The sequence below is a fragment of the Mobula hypostoma genome, chromosome 11, assembly GCF_963921235.1.
Source record: "Mobula hypostoma chromosome 11, sMobHyp1.1, whole genome shotgun sequence".
Classification (NCBI taxonomy): Eukaryota; Metazoa; Chordata; class Chondrichthyes; order Myliobatiformes; family Myliobatidae; genus Mobula; species Mobula hypostoma.
Genome location: NC_086107.1, coordinates 51,746,423 through 51,767,813, shown reverse-complemented (window position 1 = coordinate 51,767,813; position 21,391 = coordinate 51,746,423). Strand labels below are relative to the sequence as shown.

The window sequence follows — 21,391 nt, the reverse complement described above, 5'->3', positions numbered from 1 at the left end:
TTTAATTACACTTTGTAACATCTCTGGGCATTTCTCTCTTGGCCACTCTGAAATCAGAGCAACAATTTCAAAATGTTGGAAATATTTGTCCACTTCTTTTTCATTAAATGGAGGAGCCAATATAACTTCCCTACTAGCAACAAACTGTTTCCTAGAACCAGAGAACTGATTCTCGGATTTGAATTTCTCCATCGCTAGCTCAAACTCCTTCTTTTTATTTGCTTCTCTAGCTTCAAATTCCTTCTGTTTATTTGCAACCTGTAACCGAGTTCGTTCCAAATCAGCTTCTAATTGCTTTAACTTTATTTGTTCGATATGTAACTGCATCTCTAGATTACTCATTGGAAGCATATCTAACACCTCTTCATCAAAATCACCCGACTCTTTATAGTATGCCGCGATCTTTCTCTGAATTACTGGCTTTGTTGTAACCTTCGAAATTCCTTTAAGGTCCAAACTTCTAGCAATCTCGGATACATCACCCTTTTTCCCCTTCGCTAATAACTCGGGGTCTGGCGATGCCATGAACTCGTCAATATTCATTGCTGCCGAACACCTCCCACAGACCAATCAAACAAAAGAATCGGGTATTTCCCTTTTCCAAATCAGATTGATAATTAAACAAGCACTTAAGCTCAAAATCAGAACAATCCAGACGAGCCCCCAATTTTGTCACGTGTCCAGCAACAATGAATATATAATTGAGTCAAGTTTTATAAACAAACATAAACATTTATTAAACTCCGCTCAACAATAGAGAAAAGTATTCAAACAACTAACTTAACTGGAAATTAAGTGCTATACAGCAACTCTGGAACAGTTCTTAAAGTGGTAAATTTGAACACAGTCTTAAAATGGTAAATTCGAAAGTCCAAGTGATTTACACAGTCAATAAGGAGCGACTTCTCTGGAAACGGATTTCTTTGAAGATGTGACGTTACTGCTGATTCTGTCCAAAGGATTCACAACGAAGGAAATAAAATGGCTTAAAGGAACTGACCTTTTCCCTCACAAATGAACACTGCACAAACCTTCCTGATCTTACAGGGGTTATCTTAGATGCAGGCCACTGTTTCTGAACGAAGATTCAATAAGGTCGATCCTGTATTAAACTGCCGAACGACACCAACTTTCCTCAATCCTTCAGGTTCCCGTACTTTAGTAAGGTCTTCACTCTCCAATACTAGACCTACAATAGAAAGTAAAACTCCACTTTAAAATGAAACTGCGTCATGAGACGAATACGCAGCATAACGGAGTAACTGACAAATTAAACAATGAATCAACTGCATAACAACAGTGGTTTCCCGTTATATACCTGTTGAGAACATGTCATCACATGACCTCACGCTGGTGGGAAAATTACATCACCCCATCATCACAAGACCATTACACCATACTCACAAGATACCCATGAGGTATTCAACACCAATAGCTTGGTATGTGTCATGTACCGTTCAGCTGGGTCTTCCAATATAAAGAACCGAACTACAGCAGATTCAGAGTGGATCACATTATTAGTGTGTTTATTACTTGCAAGGGGAGATGTATTTCCAGCCAGGTTTCATCTGGATATATCGCTCTGATCTGTTTCATCCAAAATACGTTTATGCTTTCTTTTCCACGAGGAACATTACATTCCTCTGTTATCTTCATCCTTATCTCATTCTCACATTTGACATCCTGTATTATCCTATTATCAAAATATCCCCTCTGGCCATAAAAGAAATTGCCTGTTATCAAAGAAAATAGTTTGTTCCCATATAACACAAACACGCTTTAAGTTTTCTCACCCAAACCAGAAGAGCACCTTAGGATTTCATGCACTCCTTTTTGTTAACATTACGTTTTACGAAGTTGCAAATTCATAAAGAATTTAGGGTTACCACATAAATTTCTACACGTGACAGATATTGAAGGCCAGTAAATACATGTCAACAACCTGCTAAGCAAGGAGGACAGTCAGAGGAGGAGTGCCATATATGTGTAGTTTGCTGCTATTATAGGTATTTCTAAAGCAGTTGAAATAATCATTATGGGAGCAAATTGTCAGAAAGTTCATTATTGATAAACATTCATGTACAATTTTGGTGCTGGATTAAAGTTAGATGTCAGTTTGCTGGTTTGCTAATGAGGAAGCCTCATTTACCAATAAAGGTCTGATCCCAGCATGGCTTGTAAAGAGTACTAGTCACTCTCCAAAAAACAAACAAAATATGTGAATAAAAGTTTACTTGAATAATCCAACTGATTCTTCTCTTATGTGGCAAGCTAAAATAGTGGTTAGCACAATGCTTTACAGTACCTGCGATTTGGGTTCAATTCCTGTCGCTGTCTGGACAGAGTTTGTATGTTCTCCCCATGACCCCGTGGATTTCCTCCGAGTGCTCCGGTTTCCTTCCACAGTACAAAGATATTCAGGTTGGTAGGTTAATTGGTCATTGTAAATTGTCCCATGGCTATGCTTGGGTTAAATTGGTGGGGGTGGGGGTTGCAAGGTGATGTGGTTTGAAATGCTGGAAGGGCCTATTCTGCAGTGTATCTCAATTTAAAAAAGAATAAATAAGATGGAATCATCAGCTATCACAAAGCATTCCCTACCCTGATCAGGTGCTGCAACAGCAGGATCACACTGACTTTCCCTTTATAGAGATATAATGATAGTGAAAATAGGAAGGTCTGAGTCATGCAGTTTAGATTTGAATGTAGATTTGATTGATTCATTTTGTTCATTTACTAATTTTTAACCACTTATTGTTATCAGTCAAATTAAGGATTTGCTTTATTTTTACAAGAATGTTGGTCTCTTAACAGGGTATGGTTCTATCTGCTGAATATATTAAGAAGAAATTGGAACAGGAGATGATTCTCTCTCAAGCCTTTGGCCGTGACCTGGTAAGGCATAACTTACATTATAAAGTAAATAAAACAATGAATGGTGCTATTCTTAAGAGAGAGAAGGGAAGGGTTATTAATAATTTTTAGGTGAATTTCAGATGTGACCAGTGTTGGATGAAGGGCACCAATTTGAAATGTTAATCAACCCTTTTCTTGCAATTTGATGATGAACTCCTTTACAGCTATATAATTCTTGCTGCAATAAATGGTCTCTGCAATTCTCTGTCAGATCAAATACTAGCTGGGCATTCAGACATCAGTGAGATGCTGGAGAACTTAGAGTCCAGTGATAGACCACAGAAAGATATAAGGCTTCAACTTGCGATGCATCGGTTCAAACCTCTTCTGACTACACATACCTGGAGGTGCGAGGTTTGCTGCACTGAACTGCTTAAATGAGAATGAGAATCAAGTTTACTATCACCGGCATGTGTTGTAGAATTTGTTAACAAAGCAACAGCAGTTCAATGCAATTCATATAAAAGAAGAAAAAATTTATAATAAATTGATTACAGTATATGTATATTGAAGAGATTAAAAATTGTACAAAAACAGAAATAATATATATTTCAAAGATTCAAGATTCAAGATTCAAAAAACTTTATTGTCATTCTAACCGTACATCAGCTCTGCAGGGCAGAATGAGACAGCGTTTCTCAGGAGCAGTGCAATCATAACATAACAAACGCAGCACTAAATAATAAACAGAACAATAAATAGTAAAACACAACAGCCATATGTCAGTTAAAATCAACTTATAAGTGTCCAGTGCAAGTTAAAAGTGTCCAAAGCAGAGTCAGGTAGAGCAGCTGTTTAGCAGTCTGACTGTCTGTGGGAGGAAGCTGTTTAGTAGCCTTGTGGTTTTAGTTTTGATGCTCCCGTAACGTTTGCCTGATGGCAGAAGAACAAGCAGTTCATGGAGAGGGTGTGAGGGGTCTTTAATGATGTACCGTGTCTTCTGGAGGCATTGACTCTGAGAGAGGTCTTGGACAGAAGGTAGGGAGACCCCAATAACCTTCTCTGCTCCCCTAACCACCTGCTGCAAGGCTTTTTTGTCGACAGCACTGCATCTGGAGTACCAGGTTGTGATGCAAAAGGTCAGCACACTCAACCACGCCTCTGGTGTTCCTGGACCAGGTGAGATTGTCTGAGATCTGCACCCCAAGGAACTTGATGTTTTCCACTCTGTCCACTGTGGAGCCGCTGATGCTGAGGGGTGTGTGCTCAGGCTGAGACCGTCTGAAATTGACGATCATCTCCTTGGTTTTGGTGACATTAAGCATCAAGTTGTTATCCCTGCACCAGCTCTCTAGGTGTTTGACCTCCTCCCTGTACATTGTTTCATCATTTTTGCTGATGAGCCCCACCACTGTGGTATCATCTGCAAATTTAATGATCTGGTTCTCCTTGAATCTGGCTGCACAGTCATGTGTTAGCAGTGTAAACAGCAATGGGCTAAGCACACAGGCTTGTGGGGATCCAGTGCTCAGTGTGATGGAGTCAGAGATGTTCCTGCCAACACGGACTGACTGTGGTCTCTCTGTCAAGAAATCCAGAATCCAGCGACACATGGCAGTGCTAAGGCCAAGCAGCGACAGTTTCTCCACTAGTCTCTGCGGGATGATGGTATTTTAAAAGTGAGGTAGTGTTCACAGGTTCAATGCCATTTAGGAATCAGATGGCAGAGGGGAAAATGCTGTTCATGAATCACTGAGTGTGTTCCTTCAGGCTTCTGTACATCCTACCTGATGGTAACAGTGAGAAAAATGCATGCCCTGGGTGCTGGGGGTTCTTCATAATGGACGCTGCCTTTCTGAGACACCGCTCTTTGAAGGTGGCCCAGGCTACTACCCAAGATGGAGCCTTCTAAATTTGCGACCTTCTGCAGCTTCTTTCGATCCTGTGCAGTAGCCCTCCTCTATACCAGTTAGTGATGCAGCCTGTCAGAATGCTCTCCATGATACATCTCTAGAAGTTTTTGGGTGTTTTTGTTAACATACCAAATCTCTTCAAACTCCTAATGAATTGTAGTCACTGTCGTAGTCTTAGTCATACTTTATTGATCCTGGGGGAAATTGATTTTCTTTACAGTTGCACCATAAATAATTAAATAGTAATAAAACCATAAATAATTAAATAGTAATATGTAAATTATGCCAGGAAATAAGTCCAGGACCAGCCTGTCTTGCCTTTTTTATAGCTGCATCAATATGTTGGGACCAGGTCAGGTCCTCAGAGATCTCGACACCCAGGAACTTGGAACTGCTCACTCTCTCCACTTCTGATTCCTCTAAGAGGATTGGTACGTGTTCCTTCGTCATAGCCTTCCTGAAGTCCACAATCAGCTCTTTTGTCTTACTGACGTTGAGTGCAAGGTTGTTGCTACGACACCACTCCACTAGTTGGCATATCTCCCTCCTGTATGTCCTCTTGTCTCCACCTGAGATTCTACCAACGATGGTTGTATCATCAACAAATTTATAGATGGTATTTGAGCTATGCTTAGCCACACAGTCATGGGTATAGAGAGAGTTAGAGCAGTGGGCTAAGCACACACCCCTGAGCTGCACCAGTGTTGATTGTCAGCAAGGAGGAGGTAATATTACCAATCCGCACTGATTGGGGTCTTCCGGTTAGGAAGTTGAGGATCCAATTGCAGAGGGAAGTACAGAGTCCCAGGTTCTGTAACTCCTCAATCAGGATTGTGGGAACTGTGGTGTTAAATGCTGAGCTATAGACAATGAACAGCATTCTGACATAGGTGCTTGTATTGTCCAAGTGGTCTAAGGCCGTGTGAAGAGCCATTGAGATTGTGTCTGTCATTGACCTATTGTAGTGAAAGGCAAAATGTAGTGGGTCCAGGTCCTTGCTGAGGCAGGAGTTCATTCTAGTCACGACCAACATCTCAAAGCATTTCATCACCGTCAATGTGAGTGCTACTGGGCAATAATCATTAAGGCAGCTCACATTATTCTTCTTAGGCATGTTACGTACCCCGTAACTGGGTTGCCAAACCAGCAGAAATGGACCACTAGTTGGAGTCTGGTTTACTAGAAACTAATAAAGTTTTATTAAAGAAATAAGTAACACAGTACTCTAATTGTAAGGATATAAATGCAACAGGTTAGCAATGATAAAAACACACATGTACACAGAACTAGGGTAATAGGAATCAACCAAGCTCTATCGCAGTCCAGGGGTAAAATGATCAGTCTTAAGTGACACAGAGTTCAGTTCAGCTTAGTGCGGTTCACAGTAATTGCTGTTGTGCCGTTGGAGAGAGAGAGAGAGGGAAATGCAAATTTGATTCAGGCAGACCTTTGATGTTCACAGGTGGTTTCGGGCGGACCCTTTTATGTCTTCTATCCCGCTGTGGTCACCGACTGTGACCCCTCCGTTCCGGATACGACCGTTCTTCCGCAGTGAACCCGGCACCCAGGCAAGGGCGGACACACACACCAGGTTCCCACCGATCGTACCTTTTCACCCTGTGCGTCTATGGTCGGTTCCTGCGAACCGGACCTCCAAACTCACACCAACTTGTGGGGGCACACCGCTCTTCCAGGGTCTCGTTATCTCGTGATCTTGTGGTGTGTGTCGTGCCTTAGCGAACCTGTTCTTTTTGTCCCCCTGCTGGGGTATCGCCTGTCCATCAAACTTCAAACAGTTCAGGTTCAAAGCAACCGGTTTGTGAATATTCTGAATTATTTTTCTTTTCCGTTATCTCTCTCCTCTCTCATTAACATTTTGAATGTTTCTCTGTTGTCTCCCTTATCTCTCTCTCATTAGCATCAATCTTCTGATAACTTGGTTTGTCATCACAGGCACTAACATAACTGTTGCTTTTTTGAAGCAAGTGGGAACTTCTGCCTGTAGCAGTGAGAGGTTGAAAATGTCCTTGAATACTTCTGCCAGTTGGCTGGCACAGGTTTTTAGAGCCTTACCAGGTACTCCATCGGGGTCACTGGGTGCAGCAGGGATCTTCACAGCTATCGTTATATTCTCCCTTTCAAAGTGGGCATAAAACGCATTGAGTTCGTCTGATAATGAAGCATTACTGCCATTCATGCTACGGGAAATAATGTCTTGCAAACTCTGCCAGAGTTGCCGTACATCTGATGTTGCCTCGAACCTCGTTCAGAATTGTGTCTTTGCCCTTGAAATAGCCCTTTGCAAGTCATACCTGGTTTTCTGGTACAGATTTGGGACGCCAGACTTGAATGTCATAGATCTGGCCTTCGGCAGATGACGTACCTCCTGGTTCATCTACAACTTTTGGTTTGGGAATGAACAGCAAGTCTTTGTAGTCATACACTCATCTGCACAGGTTTTAATGAAGTTGGTAACAACTGCAGCATACTCATCCGGATTCGAAGATGAATCCCTGAATACAGTCCAGCTCAGTGATTCAAAGCAGTCCTGTAAGCGTTCCTGTGCTTTCCTTGTCCGTACCTTCTTGGTCCTCACTACTGGTGCTGCAGTCTTCAGTCTCTGCCTATACTCAGGGAGTAGAAGTACAGCCAGGTGATCAGATTTCCCGAGGTGAGGGCCTGGAATAGCACGGTAGGCATCCTTGACGGTGGTGTAACAATGGTCCAGTCTGTTGTTTCCTCTGGTATTGCAAGTGATCTGTTGATGGTAATTGCGTAGTGATTTTTTTTTCAGACTGGCCTGGTTAATATCCCCCAAAACGATGGTGAAGGCATTAGGGTGCTCTGTTTCATGCATGTTGATCCCATTGCTCAGATCATCTAAAGCCTGATTGACATTAGCCTGAGTGGGAGTGTATACCACTACTAAAATGATCATGGAATCTCCCATGGTGGGTAAAATGGACGGCACTTAACTGCGAGATTCTCCAGGTCTGGTGAGCAGAATTGGTACAGCACTTATATATTTGTGCACCAAGAGGAGTTGATCATGAGGCATACTCCTCCACCTCTGCTTTTGAGAGACTCTATAGTTCTATCCTGACAGTGTATAGTAAACTAGTCGATCTGAATCGCTGCATCCGGTATGGAAGGGGTTAACCAGGATTCCGTGAAACAAAGGAAACATCTGGTCCTAATGTCCCTCTGATTCAGCACCCTAGCTCTGAGATCATTGATTTTATTCACCAAAGACCGCACGTTTGCCAGCAAGATAGTCGGTATTGGGAACTTAAAACCGCATTTCCTTAAATGCATTTGTATCCCTGATCTGCAGCCACGTTTCCTGTGTGGTATCCAGGAAGGAGTACATCCACAGTCGGCATTGTTTCTGTCCACTATAAGCAGCGATAGTTCATTTAATCACGTTGAGGCATCTTTGTTGACTGTACTGACCTTGGAAGCAGATTTTTTTTAGCTGTATCAGGCCAAACTGAGAATACTTAATCGTATCCATTGAGAGCTCTACTGCCAAATGAGTCCCCTTGAGGCACCTCTGAATAGAACTACCGCCATTTATCAGCAATGCAGGTTATAAAGTACTAAATTTGCTACTATGTACAGTGGTATGCAAAAGTTTGGGCACCCCTGATCAAAATTTTTGTTACTGTGAATAGCTAAGCGAGTAAAAGATGACCTGATTTCCAAAAGACACTCCAGCGGCCACTCCAGTGGTGATGTCTGTTATTTGTCAAGTAGAGTGCTGTGCACATTCCTGATTTGATGGAGACGGACGTGAGAGCACGGAGGAACATCTGCTGAAACTTCTGAAATGTCTGCTTTGCTGCTGCTGCTGCTGTGTGGTCCAGAATCTCCGGAGAAGGTCCCGAGTCCATGGCTTTGCTTGTTGCTCGGCAACCGGGGCGGGGTCGAAGCACTTGGCAGAGGATGGTGTTCGGAGAGGCTGTGTCAGACGGGCTGGCCGAAGGCTCGAAGTTTTCAGACGGACTCAGAGTCCGCTGCGATTGGGTGCTTCCAGTGGTGCTGCGTCGGCAAGTTTGCGGCGCTTGGAGGTTCGTGGCAGGGAGAGTTTCTCCCTTCTGCCACCGGCATGAGATGATGAGTCTATCGAGACTTTGAGACTTTATTTTTATCTGTGCCCATGGACTGCTCTTTATCAAATTATGGTATTGCTTTGCACTGTTGTAACTATATGTTATAATTATGTGGTTTTGTAAGTTTTAGTCTTGGTTTGTCCTGGGTTTTTTTTGTGGTATCATTCTGGAGGAACGTTGTATCATTTTTTAATGCATGCATTTCTAAATGACAATAAACGAGGACTGAGTGTCCTCATAATCTATAAAAAAAAGTTAAAGATGACACATTTCTTTAATATTTTAAGCAAGATTACTTTTTCCATCTTTTACAGTTTCAAAATAACAAAAAAAGAAACGAGCCCGAAGCAAAAATTTGGGCACCTTGCATGGTCAGTACTTCGTAACGCCCCCCTTGGCAAGTAAACGCTTTCTGTAGCCAGCTAAGAGTCCTTCAATTCTTGATTGGGGGATTTTTGCCCATTCTTCCTTGCAAAAGGCTTCTAGTTCTCTGAGATTCTTGGGCTGTCTTGCATGCACTGCTCTTTTGAGGTCTATCCACAGATTTTCGATGATGTTTGGGTCGGGGGACTGTGAGGGCCATGGCAAAACCTTCAGCTTGCACCTCTTGAAGTAGTCCATTGTGGATTTTGAGGTGTGTTTAGGATCATTATCCTGTTGTAGAAATCATCCTCTTTTCATCTTCAGCTTCTTTACAGATGGTGTGATGTTTGCTTCCAGAATTTGCTGGTATTTAACTGAATTCATTCTTCCCTCTAACAGTGAAATGTTCCCCGTGCCATTGGCTGCAGCACAAGCCCAAAGCATGATTGATTCACCCCCCCCCCCCACCGTGCTTAAGAGCTGGAGAGGTGTTCTTTTCATGAAATTCTGCACCCTTTTTTCTTCAAACATACCTTTGCTCATTGCGGCCAAAAAGTTCTATTTTAATTTCAACGGTCCACAGGACTTGTTTCCAAAAGGCATCAGGCTTGTTTAGATGTTCCTTTGCAAACTTCTGACGCTGAATTTTGTGGTGAGGACACAGGAAAGGTTTTCTTCTGATGACTCTTCCATGAAGGTCATATTTGTGCAGGTGATGCTACACAGTGGAACAGTGCACCACCACTCCAGAGTCTGCTAAGGCTTCCTGAAGGTCTTTTGCAGTCAAACGGGGGTTTTGATTTGCCTTTCTAGCAATCCTATGAGCAGTTCTCTCGGAAAGTTTCCTTGGTCTTCCAGACCTCAACTTGACTTCCACCGTTCCTGTTAATTGCCATTTCTTAATTACATTACGAACTGAGGAAACAGCTACCTGAAAATGCTTTTCTATCTTCTTATTACCTTCTTCTGCTTTGTGGGTATCATTTATTTTAATTTTCAGAGTGCTAGACAGCTGCTTAGAGGATCCCATGGCTGCTGATTGTTGGGACAAGGTTTGAGGAGTCAGGATATTTATAAAGCTTTGAAATTTGCTGTTCTGAATATGTTGGGGAAATGGCCTCTTAGAGGAAAGCAACAGCAGCCACATTTGTGGCACCTAAACTGGCTCTGATGCACGGTAAGGATGAGAGATGGAGCCGAAGTGAGCGGGGCATTTATTAGTGAGCAGAACAGATGGACACTTCTGTGGTCAAGAGTGAGATTTCAGAATGGTATGTTACCTCCCTGGTGCCATGTTCTCTTATATTTATTGTAATTTGTACTAAGATGGCACTGGCGAAACAAGGCAACGTTTTGCAGGTAGCTTACAAAACTTCTAAACATACTTATTCTGAACTACACCCACTGCAATCTGCAGCCTGTAATTTTCCTTTAAGTAACATACTTCAGAGCCATCTTCACAAGCTAGCAGTTTCATGATCTTCTGAAGGACTCTGGACTTAATTATCTGGAATGCAAGTATTGCATCTTTAAACTGTTGAAGATATGTTGCCATGGCCAGAAGAGAGAGAGGGAGGACTCCAAGCCAGACTGAAATGGCAGGGTGTAATATCCTTACTCTACCGAGTAGCTTGTTAGCAAATGCCCTGTCATTGGAGAACAATATTGAGGACCTAAGGGTAAAATTGCTGTATCAGAGGGAAATCAGTAATTGCTGTGTTCTATGTTTCATGGAGATATGGCTTACTCAAGTCATGCCGTATAAGAAATGAGGGCTTCTCAATACACCAGATGGACCAGACTGCTGATTCGAAGAAGGTAGGAGATTGGGAGGAAGGGGGTCTGTGTTTCATGATGTTGGGACATAGCGGTCTTGTGGTACTTTTGTTCCCCTGACCTGGAACATCTAATGATCATGTGCCAACCGTTCTACTTACCAGGAGAGTTCCCCTCTGTTCTAGAGCCTGATGGTAGCAGTGAAAAGAAAGGATGGTGTGGACGGTGGGGTCCTCGATGGATGCTGCTTTCCTGTCAACTTAATGATAACTTGTTTGAAGTTATCATCAAGTTGTCACCTACAGCACAAGGGGTCCCAACACACTTGACCACTGTTAAAGTTTGGTTAGAAATGCTTATTGTCCCATCCTCGATCCACATTTTGTTAAACCCGACCATCTGGCTGTTCTCTCTCTACCTGCATACAGGCAGGGGCTAAAGAGCAAGACTCCTGTTATAAGGATTACAAATACATGGTCATGGGAGACAAGAACAGCAACTGAAAAATTACTTCAAGTTGGTGGAGTGGGCCATATTAAAGGTCTTAGAGGATCTGAACAAATATGGAACAGTTGTCACGTATTTTATAAAAACAGACATAGATGAGTGTGTCTTCACAAACTCGTTCGGAGTCTTCCCCAACCAGAAGCCCTGGATGAACCAATAGATCCGTAATCTGCTGAGGGCCAGGTCAGTGGCATTCCGGTCTGACAACCAAGAAAAGTACAAGAGGTCCAGGTACGACCTCTAAAAAGGCCATCTCACGTGCAAAAAGCATCCGGTCTAGATGAGGTGGCCAAGCTCGAAAGAACTGTGTAGGCCTGGGCTGGAGTGTTCACTGATATCTTTAACCTCTCAGTTTGACAGATTGAGATACTTACCTGCTTCAAGCAGGTTTCATTTATGCTGGTGCCTAAGAAGAATGTGGTAACTTGTCACGATGACTATTGTCCACTTGTACTTCTATCCATTGTGATGAAGTGCTTTGATAGGTTGGTGACGAAACATGTCAACTTTTGCTTGAGGAACAACTTGGATCTGCTCCAATTTGCCTACTGTCACAACAGATCAACAGCAGATGCCATTTCATTGGCTCTTCATTCAACCCTGAAACATCTGGACAACAAAGGTGCATACATCAGGATGTTCTTCATTGTCTACAGCTCAGCATTCAATGTTATTATCCCCTCAAAACTAGTCAATAATCTCCAAAGCCTAGACCTCAATACCTCTGAGTAACTGGATCCTTAATTTCCTCACCCGCAAATTCCAAACTGTTTGGACTGTTAACATCTCCACAACCACCATTAGCACAGGTGCACCACAAGGCTGTGTGCTTAGCTCCCTGCTCTACGCACTTTATACTTATGACTAAGGCTAAGTGCAGCCGCAATGCCATATTTAAGTTTGCTGACAATACCACTATCAAAGGTAATAACGAAACTGCAGAAAGGAACAAGATAGAAAAATCTGGTTGAGTTGTACCACAGCACTAACCTCTCAGTCAGTATGTGCGAGACCAAGGACCAGTTAATTGACTACAGAAGGAGAAAACCAAAGGTTTCCTTTGCTTATTGGGGGATTAGATGTGGAAAGGGTCATTAACTTTAAACTCCTCTGTGTTATTATGTAATTTGAGAGGACTGTTCTAGGTCCAGCACGCAAGTGCCATTACAAAGAAAGCGTGTCTTTCTTAGGAGTTTGAGAAGATTCGGCATGTCATAAAATATTGTCGAACTTCTATAGATATGCTGTGGAGAGTATATTGACAGGTTGCATCACGGCTTGGTATGGAAACACCAATGACCTTGAACAGAAAAGTTTGCAAAATGTAATGGATACAGCCCAGTCCATCACAGGTAATTCCCTCCTCACTGTTAAGCACCTCTACCGTACATGGAGCACCATCGCAGGAAAGCAGCATCCATCATCAAGGACCTCCACTGTCCAGACCATCCTTTCTTTTCACTGCTACCATCAGGCTCTAGAACAGAGGGGATATCTTCACTCTCCCCAACACTGAACTGTTCCAAAAACCTAAGGACTCACTTTCAAGGTTTCTCATCTCTTATCTTTAATATTTATTACTCAGCATTATTATTTTTGATTTACTGTGAATGCCCTCAAGAATGCCACCCTGCATGGCAGTACTTAGTAACACCCCCTTTTGGCAAGTATCACAGTTTGTAAGCGCTTTCTGTAGCCAGCTGAGAGTCTCTCAATTCTTGTTTAGGGGATTTTCACCCATTCTTTCTTGCAAAAGGCTTCTAGTTCTGTGAGATTCTTGGGCCGTCTTGCATGCACTGCTCTTTTGAAGTCTATCCACAGATTCTCGTTGATGTTTAGGTCAGAGGAATGTGAGGGCCATGGCAAAACCTTCAGCTTGCTCCTCTTGAGGTTGTCCATTGTGGATTTTGAGGTGTGTTTAGGATCATTATCCTGTTGTAGAAGCCATCCTCTTTTCACCTTCGGCTTTTTTACAGATGGTGTGATGTTTGCTTCCAGAATTTGCAAAGGTGTTTATCAAGTGAGTAAAAAATCAAACTTAAAAAATTAGCAAAAATATTGAAAAGAAAACTGCCAATATTTACAAAAAGATAAATATCAGAAAACACAGTAATAGCTGCATACATATTTTTGTCCAGCGCTAACTGATGGCAGCCCCTATCTCTCTCTCACTGATGAGCTCCTTTTTATTCGGCACATGAATACGATGCACCCCACAATGTAGTTACAATCATATTACAAAATAAACAGAAGTATCTACCTTAAAAACAGCAAACTATATATATATATATATATATATATATATATATATACACACACACACACATATGTGTGTGTGTGTGTGTGTGTATGTATATGTGTGTGTGTGTCTATATATATACACACATACACACACACACACTTACTTACACATCCCCATTACTTAAAGAAATGGAATATTCCACCATATATGCAGGGAAAGGCACCTTAAAGCCCACATGAGCACATCAGCTCAATGTAGGATACATTATGGTAATAAATATACCAGTGAAGATAATGAAGTGGGTACACTTAGTGCAGTGACAGCAGAATGATGTGGCAGTGTCACAAATATATTGATCTTGAAGGTGGGCAACAATACATTTGAAAGCTTCTCTAGAATCAAATGAGTCTTCTGGGATACAGACATTGTGGTTCAGTTTCAGACCATGACAAAGGAGATAAATGAGATTAATCATGTGGAAGGTGAGTGTGTGTAGTGTCACCATCTGTATACCTTTTAAAGGTACTTGCTTTTTGGAAAGCACAGGATACTGGAAGCATTTCAGAAGGCACAGGATATATACATCTCAAACAGGAAGAGGTACTTTAAAGGCAATATGACATAACCATGGCTAACAAATGGCAGACAAACTGAATATGTGTTTTACATCCATCTTTACTGTGGTAGATGGCAGCAGTATAGTGGATGTTCCAGTTGTCAGGGGTCACAAAGTTACCATTACTAGAGAGAAGTTTCTTGGGAAACTGAAAAGTCTGAGGGTAGATAACTCACCTGGACTAGATGGTGTACACCCCAGGATTCTGAAAAAGCTAGCTGAGGAGATTGTGGAGGCATTCGTAATGAACTTTCAAGATTCACTAGGTTCTGGAATAGTTCTGGAAGACAGGAAAATTACAAATGTCACTCCACTCTTCAAGAAGGGAGAGAGGCAGAAGAAAGGAAATGATAGACTAGTTAGCCTAACCTCAGTGGTTGGGAAGATGTTGGAGTCAATGATTAAGGATGTGGTTTTGGGGTACTTGGAAGCACATGATAAAATAGGCCACAGTTGGCATGGCTTCCTCAATGGAAATTCTTGCCTGATAAATTTGTTGAAATTCTTTGAAGAAATAGCAAGCAGGATAGACAAAAGACAATCAGTTAATGCTGTGAACTTGGATTTTCAGAAGGCTTTTGACAAGGTGCCACACATGAGGCTACTTAACAAGTTAAGAGCCTATAGTATCTCAGGAGAGATTCTAGCATGGATAAAGCAGTGGCTGATTGGCAGAAGGCGAAGAGTGGGAATAAAAGGAGCTTTTTTGGTTGGCTGCTGGTGACTCTGTGTTGGGACCAATTCTTTTTGCGTTATTTGTCAGTGATTTGGATGATGAAATTGACGGCTTTGTTGCACACTTTGTAGAAGATATGAAGATAGGTGGAGAGGCAGGTAGTTTTGAGGAAATAGGGAAGCTACAGAAGGACTTAGTCAGATTACAAGAATGGACAAAGAAGTGGCAGATGGAATACAGTGTCAGGAAGTGTATGGTCATACACTTTGGTAGATTAAATGAAAGGGTAGACTATTTTCTAAATACAGAGAAAATACAAAAATCTGAGGTGCATTAGGTTTGGGTATGAGTCCTTGTGCAAGATTCCCTCAAGATTAATTTTGCAAGTTGAGTCTATGGTGAGGAAAGCAAATGCGATGCTAGCATTCATTTCCAGGAGACTAGAATATAAGATGTAAACTTGAGACTTTATAAAGCACAGATGAGGCCTCACTTGGAGTATTGTGTGTAGTTTGGGCTTCTTATCTTAGAAAGGATATGCTGAAACTGGAGAGGGTCCGAAGGAGGTTAATGAAAATGATTCCAGCATTGAATGGCTTGTCATCTGAAGAGCGTTTGATGGCTTTGTGCCTATATTCACTGGAATCTAGAGGAATGAGGGGTGACCTCTGTTGTTGCGTGAATGAAGTCACCGAGAAAGTTACTGGTAGCTAAAAGCCGCTTCTTTCTTTGACAAAACAAAGTACAGCAGGCATCAGATGGAGACGCTTTCGGTCGAAAGGTCTCCCTGGCCCAATATGGGGCTTGATATTTTATGTGCCAAACATCAAAGGAGAATTCCATATTTATACTGTATGGACAATGCTTTCTTTGAAACTACATACAACGTTCACACCTCCTAATTCACATCCCCGCCACAGACATCCAAACAAATTTTAATCAGCATTGTCTGGACTGGGAATCACAGCTTTTCGGAACCCATTGTTCACAGCTGCACTCCAAATTAAATGTGAAATGTATTTTCAGGTGTGAAGACTGGTAGCCTAAGGGTATGTCCTCACTACGCCGGATAATTTTGAAAACGAAGCTTTTTCTCTTCGTTTTGCCCTCCCGTCCACACTGAGCCGGCGTTTTCAGCCCCCGAAAACGGAGATTTTCGAAAACACTCTCCAGGGTGAATAAATCTGAAAACGCTTAATATCCGGTGTAGTGTGTACGGGATAACCGGAGAGATTTAAAAACATTGTCAAGACAACACAACAACAATGCTTTTTTCTGCTTCTGCTTGGTACTGCGCAAGCACTGCCGTACTGCTGTTACAACGCGCAGTTGGTGTGAACGGCGTGAGAGTTAAATTGTAAAGTGAGCTTTTTTGACTATTTAAAAATGCTGTCATGACGTGCCGGAACGGATGTTCGTTGTTTTAACAACGAAGTGAAGAAGTGAATAAGTATACTCACTTCGCCCTGTTTTCTGTCCTTGCTTGTATGAAGGTGGTTTACCTATTTATGCAAGTACTTCTCTGACAATAGATGGGTAACAGCCTAATGTAACGTTGTATGGAAATACAAGATAACGCTGATGCAGACGTGAGAACAGAGATGAGGTGGAATTTCTTTAGCCAGAAAACGGTGAATCTGGAATTTTGTTGCCACAGGCAACTGTGGAAGCCACAGCTTTATCTAAATTTATGGCAGAGGTTAATATATTCTTGATTGGTCAGGGCATGAAAGGATACTGGGGGGGGGGGTGGGAGAAGCAGGAGATTTGGAGCTGAGAGGAAAAATAGATCAGCCATGATGTAATAAGCGAGAAGGCTTGATGGACCAAATGACCTATTTCTGCTCTTATATCTTATGGTCTTAATGGTCTTGGTTTAGAAGATCGTTCACATTGTTTTACACTGGAGCATTGTATGTAACAATTTTCTTTGAAAACTTATAACAGGTGTTGGAAATGCAATAATAATAGCTGCAACTCAGAAGATTTACATGCCAGAGTTATTCCAATAGCAAGTTCTGTGTTTGGTTGTACAATGCCATAGTGCATCATTTTTTTCTATGTTATGAATCCATGGTGATGATGGAAGGTGCAATAATTGCAATATCAAAAAAATTTCACTACATTTAACCTGTCAATAAAAGAGTTGGTAATGCAGCTTTGATGGGGAGAGTTAATTGATATCTCCATCATTGTCAGCAGGGGAAAATTGTCAAATGGTCACTGTTCAGATGTCTACAAATAAAGAGTTTTTGAGCACAAGATAAGATGTTTAACATTGGTCATTACTGGGGAAAATTGAAGCATAGATTTTGCTGATCACTCTGCACATGCAGAGCTAGCATTGGTTATCGATGATTTGTTTGAGAGTTATAAAATATACAGTAAGCATGGTAAATTAGAAACATTAATGTGATATCCCTGATTTTCTGTACTAATATCAATTAGATGGAGCACCAGTAATGTGAACTTTTGAAATATTATTCTTGATTACTTTTTATCTTGCTAATTTCATATTGTTGCAAATAATTAGGACAAACTTCTATTGTGGTGGCTATACTCTGAATTAATTTGTGAATAAAGTGACTGGTAGATGAGTTTAGGCAAAGCCAATTATTGGGAAGCTGTTTATAGACACTGTTGGCAGTCAGCTCATCAACATAATATCTGAACTAATTCCAGTGGATCAGTAAGATTATAGGCCAAAATCTGCAGGATAGATGCAGGCAGCTGCTGGAATTTCATGACATAAATTTGTGAATACCATAATGACGTGTATGACCATTTACGGTGACCAGCAGCAGACAATAAAATTGCAGGTAGATAGGGCACAGAAACAATGTCTTTCACTCCAGAAGAGGGAAATAACTGGCAGACCTGAAGGTAAGTTTAGTTAATTTATTTTAATTTTTTATTGTTTCTGTTTATATAATTTTTTATTTTTAAAAGATTAGGATGTGACTATTGCATTACTTTTGGACTGTTTCTGAATGTCAGAAATCTAAATATAGAAATGTGGAACAAAATCAGAAATACTCAGCAGTTTGTGCTGCATCTGAGAAAAATAACTGACCTTTCAGAACTAAAATGGGGACAAAAGAAGCTTGTAACTGCTGGGTTGTTAGCGAGGGCAGTGACTGATCGGGTGAAACTAGGGTGGCTGGGGATAAGTTGTGTGATCCGTGGGTGAATGGAGGCTGATAGAGGGTGAGAATTTAGACAAAAGAACAGACGAGAATATGGGAGTTGCAGAATGCAGAGCAAGAGAACAAGTCCACCAGGTTCAACTGGGCAAGGTATAGATTCAGTGATTCAGAGTACAGTTATTATCGAAGTATGTATGCAGTATAGTATACAATCCTGCGATTCGTCTTCCCACATACAGACTCGAAACAAAGAAACACTATGGAACCCGTCCAAAGCAAATATCAAACACCCAATGCACAAAAAAAATCACACAAATGGCAAAATATGAGCAAAAAACACAGAATATAAAACATCAATCCACAAAGTCATTGAAACAGTCTCAGAATGATTCAGTTTGGTTCTCCACCCCAGAGAGAAGAAAAAGGGAAGGAGGGCTAATAATGCAGATGGATATAGATTTTTAAAAAATCAAGTTACCTGAAATTGTAGAATTCAAAATTGAGTCTACAAGGCTGCATTGTGGAAGGTGAGGTGCTGTTCCTGAAGCTTATATTAGGCTTCACTATCTCAGCTTAAAAGACGATACACCAATGAGGAGTAGGCTGAGTAATTAAAGTAGCAGACATCAGGAAGCTATGGGTTTATGGGTTGCCCCCCCAGTGTACTGTTGATAGGTCTTCCACAGACTAAGCATTCACTCGGTTTTGGTTTTCCACGTTCGCACATTTGTTGTCCTCTGCATTGAAAAGAATTATATCAGATAGGAAAAAGCACAAGTGAATCTCTACCTTATCTGGAAAAGCGGTTTTCTGGATGGTGCAAAGGGAAGGTATGAAGGATACACCTACTGTTCAAGGAAAAGATGGTGGCTGGTGGGAATGGAAGAGTGGACTACAGAGTTGTGAAGAGAACAAAACCCATGAAATACTGAATGGGGAGGGAAAAATTTTGTTATGGCAAAATCTTTGAAGGTGTTGAAATTGTAGACTATGATCTGTAGTGGCTGGGTTAGTGGAATGTGAGGACCAGGGGTAGTCTAATCGCAAGCAAAAGAAAATCTGCAGATGCTGGAAATCCAAGCAACACACACAAAATGCTGGAGGAACTCAGCAGACCTGGCAGCATATATGGAAAATAGATGCTATGGGTTTCGGCCTGAAACGTTGACTATATTCTTTTCCATAGATGCTGCTTGGCCTGTTGGGTTCTGCCAACATCTTGTGTGTGTTACCAGAGATAGTCTATCCTTTTTCTGACTCAGAAGAGAAAGGGTGAATGCAGGGATTTGGGAAATAGATGTGGTAAATGATCCAGCAACCCACTTGGCCACTTGGTCTTTCCCAGGTAAGACATTTTCCTCCTTTTTTTGCTTCTTTTAGGAAGACGGGGACATACCCACTTAACCTGTAGTCTAGTCTTCTACTTTGTGGTTCTCTCCTCCCCTATCCTTTTGTCGAGGTTCTTTTGTCTATGTTCTTGCCCTTAACTACTCTCATTTACTCACTGACCAGCTAACATTGCTTTACACCAGTTTTACCCAATCAGAGAATTCTCCTCCCACACCATCCCTGCAGCTTTACAATCGTCTTTTGTATCCTCTTCAATTTTGGCAAAGAGTCTTTGACTTGAAATGTTGATTGTTTCTCTTCCCACATATCTGAGCCTGATATCTGAGTATTTCCAGCACTTTCTGTTTACATTTCAGAAACATTGGGAAGTGCTAACATTTACAGATTTAAGTGAAGTATATTCCATACATGTTGAGGTTTGAAGATTTACTTAAAGATGTAGAGAAGCTAATTTCTAGCTGTGTTCCATTACAGGAATCAAATGCATGATTTTAATGTTTACTGAATTCTCTTAAAAAATTCCTTACAGTTCCATCTGTTGTTGAAATAGATGATTGTCAGTGAATTGCAATTACATAATAAGGCAATTCAAATTAAGTTAATTTCATAATTAAATTGAAAGAAAAAGTTTATCATTTTCATACCCACAGGTGAGAATAAAGACAAAGAAAACTTATTTTTCCAACCTTTTATTGCCAACAGGGAAAAGGGACCAAACATTATGGATTAGTGGTGGTTGGACATTCTTTAGGAGCTGGAACTGCAGCTATTCTTTCTTTCCTGCTCAGACCACGGTATCCTACTCTACACTGTTATGCTTACTCTCCACCTGGGGGTCTTCTTAGGTAAGTCCATATAAGCCAATTGAAACACACCAGCTGTTGGGTGACCTCAATAGCTGGATGACCTCTATGGGGGGAAATGGGCAGTCATCATTTTCACAGATTTCCAGCATCAGCAGTGTTTCTTGTGTCTTCATACAAACATATTATTGTGTTGCACATCTTAGAAACTGTGCCAAGAATAGTAACCATTTGGATACATCTCTGTGCAAACCATTACATTTTGAATAAGCAATATTGTTTACAAAATAAAGTTAGTTTTAAAGGAGCACATCACTGTTAAGGGACACAGAACCAGCACAGTGGTGCAGCAAGTAGACCCGGTATCTCACAGCTCCAGTGATCCAGGTTCAATCCTGATCTCTGGTGCTGTCTGCATGGAGTTTGTAGGTTCTTCATGTGACCATATGGGTTTCTTTCAGGTTCTCTGATTTCTTTTTATACCCCAAGATTTGCTGGCTAATCAGTTATTTGCCATTGCAAATTATTGCTGGTGTGTAGTAGAATCTGTAGAGGGTTGATGGGGAAAATAAAATGGATTACTGTCAATAAGAGCTTGGTGGTTGACCAGGCATAGAAACAAGATCCTGTTTCCATGCTGTATAATTCCATTACTCAATTGCTTATTATCAAAAATTATTAGCTTTGAATATCAGTATTAGGAACACATGCAAAATGCTGGAAGAACTCAGCGGGTTGGGCAGCATCTATGGAAAAAAGTAAACTTTTTATGTTTCAGGCCGAGACCCTTCATCAGGACCAGGAATAAAGATGAGAAGTCAGAGCAAGAAGGTGGGGGGAGGGGAGGAAGAAGTACAAGGTGACAGGTGAAAGGTGAAGCCAGGAGGTGGTGAGGGGTGGTCAAGAGCTGGGAAGTTGATTAGTGAAAGAGATAAAGGGCTGGAGAAGGGGGGAATTTGATAGGAGAGGGTAGAAGACCATGGAAGAAAGGAGAGGGAGGGGAGCACCAGAAAGAGGTGATGGGTAGGTAA

The 21,391-nt window shown here is 41.4% G+C and overlaps 1 protein-coding gene across 7 annotated transcripts in view; it reads left to right on the top strand.

Annotated features, from left to right (window-relative positions):
- The window catches only part of dagla (diacylglycerol lipase, alpha), a 385,385-nt gene that overhangs the window by 311,567 nt on the left and 52,427 nt on the right, over positions 1–21,391 (top strand). For all 7 annotated transcript variants that reach the window (XM_063063205.1, XM_063063204.1, XM_063063202.1 and 4 more), the window contains 2 exons: positions 2,815–2,895; positions 20,260–20,402. In XM_063063205.1, coding sequence (XP_062919275.1) covers positions 2,815–2,895; positions 20,260–20,402 — 224 coding nt within the window. The remainder of the gene's footprint in view (positions 1–2,814; positions 2,896–20,259; positions 20,403–21,391) is intronic.